We start from the raw sequence: 9,216 nt of genomic DNA on the forward strand, positions 1-9,216 counted from the left end.
GGAGGCTGAGAGGGCCGTTGTTCAGCCAGCACCAGAGGCTTTCCTTGCTCAGAGCAGGATGATCGGTTTGAGTGGTTCGCTGCTGGTGGCAGCTGCAGCTGCAAATGCAGGCAGAAACAAGCTGGGAAAAGTCTTTTGTAAACATTCAAGTCGCATTAATCACCCCATCCATGAGCCCCTGGATAACACCCTGCAAGGCTGGGGGTGCTGGGGATCCCCTTGGCTCAGGGAGCAGAGCTGCTCCCACAGTACCAGTCCTGCATCCACAGGGGTGTGCAGGTGAATGCTGCACCCAGGGATGCTCAGGCAGCTTTGAACCGGAGCCAGAGCTGGAAACCTTCCCTGAGGTGAGTGCAGCAGTGGTCCCTTCTGCTGTTGGACCCTGGGACCTGGTCCAACTCCTTATTTGAGTGCAATACCAACAGCTACCCAGAAAAGCATTTTTCCGTGCAAATTGCGAGGTGCTGGAGGCTCCAGATGGGCAAGGAGGTGCCTGTCCTGCAGGCAAGGGCTGGATGCTGCTGGGTGCTGAGAGCTCCCCACCAGGCACGAGCGGCTGCAACATTCACCTGTTTCAGCAAAATCTGGGCCACCAAGAAGGTTAATTATGTCTTTAAGTTTCTTTCAGTTGTCAAATCTTGTAACTGTGGTCTCAAGCTGACAGTTCTATACCCAGCAATTAACCGGCAGCGAAGCTCCGCAGGCAGAGTGGGGGGGTCTGTCCTTGTTTCCCATCTACATACACAACAGGCTCTCAAAACATTGCCTTAATGGAGCTTAACAGGACTGGCAAATATTTCCTTCAGAAATCTTGCATTTGGTGATGTGTTGCACCAACAAACACCAAATCAATCCTAAGGAAGGCTCCTCGTTAGGAGGCATGCGCAGATTTGTGCCTTCTTCCCTCCCCAGACACCCTCTCAGGCATCCGCCGGCTGGTGCAATCCGGGAGGAAAAGCTGCTCAAGCATCATCCTTTTCCTTTGCTGCTGCTTCCCCTGATGCCCTGATGTACAGAACTGTCCCAGAGGGAAGCAGGACATCAGTCAGGGTAGCCTTTCACTGATGGGACTATCCTGTCAGTCCCTGCTAAATGCTGGATTCAGCAGCAAGAGGGGTTTACTGTGCTGTGCAATGCTTTTCAGAGATACCCAGTCCCCTCCCTAGGATTCATTCACATTTAGAGACAGCACCAAAAAAATGGCTCCTGGATTTCCCACTGCCCTCAAGCTCCATTTTTTGCCCCTGATCAACTATGCTGGGACATTTTAAGATCTCTCCCTGCACCGCAGTCTGTTTTACACAGGCTGGAGTGGGGGTGGCCCCTACACAGGCTCCCAGGGCTGTGTGCACCCTGCTTCCGAGATTTCCTGTGGCTTTGCCATATGCTGGCTCTGACCCACACTAGGATGAACACAGGCTGTTCTGTGACAGCCACCCCCTCTGTGATGCTGAAGGGGAATGTCCTTTGTGTTGGGATGGCACAAGAGGCAGGCAGGGGCTATTCAGCCATCCAGCAGGGCTCATGGTGAGGATCCCCAGTTTTCTGGAAGGGCAGGTGACCACAGGACTCCTATTTTCGTGCTCTTGTGTTGCTGAGCTCACCGTCTGCAGGGACTAGGGGTGGAGGTCTGGTGTCATTGAGGTCCTAGAGAAGCCAGCCCCTCCTGCCAAGGCCATCTTTACAGGATTACAAAAACCTCCACACTCCAGCATCTCAGGCTCCATGGCACCACAGCCTGCCAAGCCACAACAGGATTTTCTCATGTTTTCAGACCTCAGGAGTGAGACTGGTACAGAGTTCACAGCAGTGGGCACCTCAATATGCTGGAAAGGAGGAAAACACAGAGGAGAGGAGGGGAAGATTGTTCTCTTCCCCTCCAGCTGCTGGCGGCTGAGGCAGTCATAGTGAGTCCTGAGAGAAGGTGAGACAACATGTGAAGATCAAATGAGGAGCTCCAGGGCATGGCAAATTCATCTCATCACATCACCCAAAGACATCCAGAAACACCACCTGGGAGCATCTACGTGAGCTACATCTGTTTGTGCCAGGTGGAGATACCTACAACACAGCTCCATGGTCCCCCCCCCAAGCATGGGTGGGAGCATGGAGAACATTTGTTGGGCATACAGCAATATTTGGGGATGGTTTGTACCTTCAAGAATTCAGCAAGAAATAATTGACAGGATGATTTGCAGCCATCGGCAAACAACGCTACTTTCCTGAAAGCAGCAGCACTAGAGGGAAAACAAATTGAAGCAGGTGCAGGAAGAGTTAGGGAGCGCAAGAATTGCATTCCCGAGCCAAATGGACAGATTGAGACAGAGGAAAACAAATTGGGAAGGGAAACGGCTGCCTATTGCCTGGATTTTTCAGGCACTGGAAGGAGGTGGAGGTTGGGTTCAGGCTCAGTTTTGGGCCTGCGAGCTGTGACTCTGTTCAGGCAGCTGTGTTTGTGCTCAGCCTGGCCTGAGGGCTAATTTTGGGGTATGTGTTCACCCTGGGCAGGACTGGGATTGCAAGCCCTGGAAATCTGGAAAGCAGCATCCTACAAAAGCACCAGCCCCACCACTGCGATGACCATGAGGAGCCCGGCCAGGATGCAGATGCTGATGAAGATGATGTCACTGGTGTCCTGGCTCTTGATTTCATGGGCATCCATTGCTTCCCCCTCCCACTGCTGGGCATCCACCAGGTTTTCTGCCTGGCTGAGCCTGGATGGGTCAGGCCCAGCAATGAGGGTCACCGAGGCTTCCTTCCTCTTTGGCTCACACTGCACCTCGTACTGGTGGATGTCCTCCTGGTCACCCACTGAAAAATCGATGTAGAGGGTGCTGACGATGACGGACGTGTTGTTGCGCCTCTGCAAGACAAGGGTCACAGCTCATTAGAGCTTTGTGCAGTTCCTTATCACAGGGGTTTGGAGGGGTTGGCCATGAATCAGACGGGTATCTACTGGGAAGATGTGAGAGGGACTGAGAATGCCTCTGTGCAGCCAGTACACCAGCACAGGGTTAACCATCTACCCAGCTTGCTTTAAAGGAGGGTTTGCCGACTGCTTACCTGGGATTCGGTGCCGCAGGTGTCAAACCTGGTGTGTATTTTAAAGTTCCTTCCAACCACCCGGGCTGCACAGGAGGGGGTCCCCAAATAAATCCTATTCCTCTCCAGCTGGGCCAGAGACTGCACAGGGATCTGGATGTGGAAGTCTGTCCGGGTGCAGCTGATGTTCATGGGCACAACTATTGGGACAGAAAACACATGTAGAACTCATGATGAGTTTTCAGGAAAAAGGAGCAACGCCAGAAATGCAGAAAACAATATCAATGTTTTAGTCCTGTCCCATGCCAAGGGCAGACACGGATGGCTCCCAGGCACTGCCCTGCTTTCTGCCCCAGGGAGAGACCTCACCATCAACCAACCCCCTTGAAACTCATCCTCCTTCCCAGGTCTCTGAGTGACACAAAAGTGCCACTACAGGCAACATCATCATGCTGTCACTGCCACTCTCCATCATTGCAAATCCAGTGAGACATTTGAGTTGGTGCCCAGGACTAGACCACGAGAGCTTTGTGGATGGCTTGCTGTGGGCACAGGGCTCCCCTGCATCCTACAACACCCCTGTAAAGATGCTCTACAGGGATGAAATGGAGGGGATGTCTCTCAGAGGGACCCCACGCCCGCATGGAGCGATGCAGCTGCTTGGCTGCCCCTGGGAAAGGGTGAGCTAGATCCACGGCCCCAGGGCATCCTCCCAGTGGATGGCCCAGCCCAGATCCTCCTGTTGCAAGTATCATCAGCCCTCCACTGCCCTCAGAATGCTGTTTTTGATGGGAAGCTGGTGAAGAGAGTGCACAGAGGGAGCTGCTGTTGAGCTGTCCAGGATGCCGAGAAAAAGAGCAAGGCAATGGTGATCCCAGCCTCTCTCCACTACTATCCCTCTGGCATCATATTTGGCCCCTCTGGATGCAGAAAGCATCCACACAGGGAAAGAAGCAGGGACGAAAAACACCCCCCTCTTTAAAGTGAATTCATGCTCGGCTTGAACCAACCACTTGGGCACTATGAATTATTGAATTATTCCAGCTCCTCCTGAATCTGGGAAGATGCAATAAAATCATTACGAAAAAATAGTGTGACTTTGCTTCGCTTAGTGCATTATAAAGCCATTAGAATATTTACCAAATAACTAAAGTGCATTAGATCAAGAAGAGGAGAAAGTGGATTCTCTCCCCTGCTGTGAAGGCTTTCATTCAAATGGCCATAAATCACACATGCCCAGCCCAAGCCATGCCCTTCGGTGGGCCCAAATGGAAAATATCTGCATGGCTGAAGGGTTGTGGATGTGGAGGCTGAAAGGAAAATATCTGTATGGCTGAAGGGCTGTGGATGTGGAGGCTGAGGTGCCCTTTTGCCTCTGGGGGCTCCCGAGGAAGCCGGTGGTGGGGAGAGGCCAGCATGTCTGGTGGAAGCAGCCACTCTCCTGGCAGTGCTGGCAGCTGGATGTGCCACACAGGAACCTAATCACAAGCAGATGCTGGAATCCCTGGGCAAACACAGCTAGCAGCCTCAGCTTTAGGAAGGGAGGCTCAGTTTCACGTCCAAGCTTTTGTCCTCCCCTAACATGCATCTGAACAATGTGTGTACCAGGGGATGCAGGAACCTTGGGCAACTGGGAGAAGTCACATCCCTCTTTGTGATGGGACACACCCCACTCTTCACTAGCACCTCATCTATGTGTCTGCAACCTCCTCCGTTGGGAGCAGGGTTTCTCCATGACCAGACACAGTGAGGCCAAGATTCTCTCCCTGCACACTGCTGTAAAACAGTGGGAAATAAGGACAAGGACAGGGACAGACCTGCTGTGCACACTACTGCCCTACTCGATGTTCAGTACGTCTCTCCCTCCAGAGGCTGCAGAGGCTCAGGACAAAACTCCATCCCATTTCTTACTCCCACAGCCACACACCCCGATCCTTTCTGCTGCACTGGAAATGAAGAATGATTTTGCAACTGAGGGATAAAAGCTAATAAACCCAGGGGCAGCCTCCCCAGCCCCTGTGCTGCCAGTCCAGAAGTGCTGCTCTGGCTCCAGCCCTCTGTCGAGGCTGCCCCTGGTTGAATCATCCCTGACCTGCAGGTCAGCTTGGATGTAATTATCTTGAAATACAACAAACGCCATAAATTTGCTGGTGTTTGAGGTGCAAAGGTTGGCAAATGGAGGAGGAAGGTTACACACCGCTCCGCCCACCAGCTGTGGATGTGCCGGCTGGGACACGGGGCACGCCGGCAGCAGGGATGTGCCAGGCAGGGCTGGCTGGGTGGATTTGGGAATGCTGTGCCCCGGGGGTCCTGTCCTCCCGTGCTGCTGCCAGTGGAGGAGGGGGCGAGGTCTATGTCTGCCTGCTCAGCCGGGTGCTGATGGGACCGGAGCATCCTGAGGAACAGGAAAAAGGTTGTGATACTTGAGCTGGTCACCTGCCCTGGGGTTTTGGTTCCCTAAAAAAAACCCTGGTTTTCTCCTCTGAGGGAGGAACAGGAGCATGACAGTGGCAGAGACACAGGAATCTGAAGCTGGAAAGCATCTCCTGAATACTAAACACAACATGGAGCATGTGCATTCTGCACTCTGCAGGAGCTGGAGCTCACTCACCATGTCTTCCTCCACCCCAACCCTAAGGAGCCACGGGCTCTACTCCTGCAGACAGGAACCATCACTGCGTGGTCCTTCCAGAAATTGCATGGTCTGGGGCATGTTCTGATGTAACTAAAGCACTGAGGAGCACCCAAGTGAGACCTCACCTCCCACGTAGGCGATGGAGAAGCCCCTCTTGGCTGTGTTGCGGTCGGTGTGGAGGATCAGGAGCAGTTGGTTGCTGCGGGAGATGACGGGTGCCAGGCTCTCCCGCCCACACCACCGGCCCAGCAGGGATCCGTTCTCGGTGCCACCATCGAAGGCAGACAGGTGATCATAGTCACAGCCACCCGTCAGGCTGCTCCGGCCCTCCAGCTCCATGTCCAGGAAGAACACCTTGACCCGGTAGCCCGTGGGCATATGGATGCTCCACTGGCACTTGAGGTTGTTGGGGTAGAAGCTGGGGTACTGTGGGCTAGAGAAATTCCCTTTGATGGCAGTGAACACCTCCTGGCACTCTCCTGCTCAGGGAAAAAGGGGAAGAGAAAATCAAAAGCAGACTTGAACTCTGCTGTGTGTGGATAAGCTGGTGGAGGAGCAATCACTTGTTTCATCGCCCTTCACCTCACTGCTCCCCAGCCTTGTGTTTGGCTGATGGACAGCCAGCAGTTTTGGGGTATGGAAACTCCCAAAGTGGCCAAAGTCCTGCAGGACCACATGGGAAAACCCATATTCCCAGGAAATGGCATGAGCAAAGGAGAAAGGTGACTCTTGCTCAAGAGAAGGACAGCCCGGGGCCCAGGAAAGCAGCAATGCTGCTTTTTACATAGCGTGGTGGTTTGCACTTCACACCATCATCTCACAGGTTCTCACCACAGTGATCTCCTCCACTATCCTCTCCCTGCCGCAGGAGGGAGAGAATCACCACCCCAACCCTGGACCCGTCCCTACGTTCTTCCCACTGCCCCACCACACAGACACCGCCGCACCTGAGTAGAAATGGGCCTTGAAGCCCCTGCCACCGATGTTGAAGTCCGACTTGAAGATGATGAGGAGGTGTGGGGTGGAGGAGACAGTGCGGGGTGGGCGGGTGCTGCCACAGTAGCGTCCCAGGCGGGGGGCAGTGACAGTGGGGCCGTCGAAAAGGGCCACGTAGTCAAAGCTGCAGCCCTGGCCTCCCTCCATCTGGAAGTCAGCAAACACCAGGGTGAGGGGGCCACCGCCACTGGCCCCCCCGATGTTCCAGCGGCACTCGGCATCGTTGGGGTAGCTCTCGGGGTAGCGGGGGCTGGTGATCTCCCCAGACAGCCCCGTCAGCTGCCCGCCACAGGCATCTGCAAGGAGGCACAGGTGATGAAGACAGTGGGAGAGGGTGGATGGACAGATGCTCCACCACCACCATCTCTCCCTGATACCTTTCCAGTAGGCAGCGGCGAAGCCGTGCTTGGCCACGTGTCGGTCGGAGCGGAAGACGACAGCCATGACGTGCCAGGCGGAGGAGAAGGGTGGCGGGGGGCTGTGGCCACAGAAGGTGCCCAGGAGGTTGCCCCGGTCCCGGGCAGCCCCGTTGTAGACCTGGAGGTAGTCGTAGGCACAGGCGTCGTGGTACTCCAGCTCGAAGTGGCTGAAGGAAAGCAGGACAGAGGAGCCCTCGGCCACCACAATGAGCCACGTGCACTCCGTCTCATAGGGATATAGCCCCGGGAAGTTGGGACTGGAGAAATTGCCAGAGGGTGCTGAAAGCACTCCCCCACATTTGATGCCTGTGGGACACAGAGGTGGATGTGATGTTCCCTTTCCAGGGGAAGACTAAAAGAACGGAGGTGGGATGCACAACACTGGCTCCATCCTACCATCAGCACTACTAAAACTTCAGCACCCTGCAGACCTTAGCTGGGCTTGGCTACCCCCTCTCATTGGAGGACATGTGCCCTCCATCACCCTTCATCCCTCCACATGATCCCTTTTCCCTGCACTGCCCCATTGTGTGGCTGCAGCAGGGCTGCCCTTAAGCTTATCCTGCCAGTGACAGCATGGTGTCCCCACCTATTTATGGCTGGGAAAAAGGAAGTAGAGAGTGAGTTTTAAAGGCTCAGAGGTTCCAGGTTCTCTGATGCCCCAGCTGCCCAGCCCTTCAGCTTTGTGCTTCTCACTGACCATCCTCCCTCCATATAATGGTGGTATCAGTGAATTTGAGCTGGGAGAAACAGGGGTGAAGGGCTCGATGCACTGAACAATGAGTTATGCATGTAGGGATCGATTTCCTAATGAAATCTTTATACTGAGACATGGTTATTATAAAATAAGGCTGGGAAGGGGGCAACTGTCACCTGCCCCTGGGTCTGATTAGGGCTGGGGTGAAGAGGCTGATATAGTGGGCACATACATCATGTCTGGGAGGGATGCAGACCCTATGTAGCCCTCGGGAGACATGTGTGGGTTCCCAAACAAGGCTGGGCACTCACTGCCATCAATCTGGGCCAAGTATATTGCAAATCAATAGTCAGCCAGTGCACTTTACTTTTCATCATGCTTGCTGGCACGGTGACCTCCCAGCAAGGGGGGGTCCTGCGGATGTGTGGGATGCAGCACCACATGAGTGTGTGTGTGTGTGTGTGTGTGTGTGTGTGTGTGGCCAGATCTAAAATCAACTTGCTAATTACTGGGGATAGGCAATGAAGTAATACAGGGGTGGTACTAAAGAAATAATATTGTGGAAATAAATACCCAAGAGGGGAGCCTGCGGGAGAGGCAAATAGCCATGATGCACACAGATGGATGGATTAAGGGTTGGGAGCCTTGGGGTGCTCTGGGAAGCCCAGGTGGGATGTGGGGTGGCCACTCAGGAGCACATGCACCAGAACCAGGGATGGGGTTGGTTTCTGATGCAGTCCTTCTGTGAGAAAGGCCCTGCTGTTTTTGGGGAGAAGGATTGCTCTGCCCACCCCACCCCTCAAATTACTGTGTAATCTGCTAACCCTGTCCTGCAATCTGGGGGGCATTTTATACAGGTAGGGTGAGAGGTTTATTACATGCCTGTTACATATGCACACATACATACATTCACATAAATGTACACGTATATGTGTGTGTGTATATAAATACATGTATTTATATAGGCAAGTGAACTCCAGAAGTTAACAAACCCTTCACCAAAACACCTGTACATCACAACAGGACAATCCCTACCTGCAATCCTCAGTAAGATAAGTGTGAGGCAGAATACCAAGCACAGAGCAGTGTCCCACACTTGCTGCTGCACACAGTGACTCCAGATCCCAGATCCCAGATCCCAGCTCCCTGCCCCTGGCCTGAGCCAGCCCACTCCCTGAGAGAGAGCTGGAACCCACTCGCTCCCCAGAGCCACTGTGGCACCCGCAAACAGCCCTCTTCTGCTCCTCGGGGACCATGAATGCCCATCTAGCCCCAAGGTTCCCACTGGGAGCTGGGACCAGGTTCTTACCTCTGCTGGGAGCATCCCCGAGAGCCCCGCAAAGCACGGCCACTGCTGCCAGGTATCCCACCCCCGTGCTCCCCATCCTCCAGCAGGAAAATCTCCCCTCACTGGCACCCGAGCATCC

The 9,216-nt window shown here is 54.1% G+C and overlaps 1 protein-coding gene across 1 annotated transcript; it reads right to left on the reverse strand.

Moving 5' to 3' along the window:
- Positions 1 to 2,189: 2,189 nt before the first annotated feature.
- Positions 2,190 to 9,216, reverse strand: CDCP2 (CUB domain containing protein 2). The gene is made up of 6 exons (XM_027748786.2): positions 9,099 to 9,216; positions 7,051 to 7,398; positions 6,625 to 6,969; positions 5,803 to 6,156; positions 3,064 to 3,242; positions 2,190 to 2,863 (listed from the first exon to the last, which is right to left on the reverse strand). Exons 1-6 carry the CDS (start codon positions 9,172 to 9,174, stop codon positions 2,549 to 2,551), a joined length of 1,617 nt encoding a protein of 538 aa, XP_027604587.1. The 5' UTR covers positions 9,175 to 9,216; the 3' UTR covers positions 2,190 to 2,548.

Source organism: Pipra filicauda, unplaced genomic scaffold (genome assembly GCF_003945595.2).
Source record: "Pipra filicauda isolate LSUMZ 115617 unplaced genomic scaffold, ASM394559v2 scaffold19_size4547281_pilon, whole genome shotgun sequence".
NCBI lineage: Eukaryota > Metazoa > Chordata > Aves > Passeriformes > Pipridae > Pipra > Pipra filicauda.

What these genes read in the sequence shown, in the direction of transcription:
- CDCP2 (XM_027748786.2), bottom strand. Translation starts at nt 9,174, where the DNA reads ATGGGGAGCACGGGGGTGGGATACCTGGCAGCAGTGGCCGTGCTTTGC. An exon ending in CAAGGCCCATTTCTACTCAG is followed by an intron (nt 6,157 to 6,624) that starts GTGCGGCGGTGT and finishes TTCCCTGAGCAG; the next exon opens with GAGAGTGCCAGGAGGTGTTC. An exon ending in CTCCATCGCCTACGTGGGAG is followed by an intron (nt 3,243 to 5,802) that starts GTGAGGTCTCAC and finishes CTGTCCCAATAG; the next exon opens with TTGTGCCCATGAACATCAGC.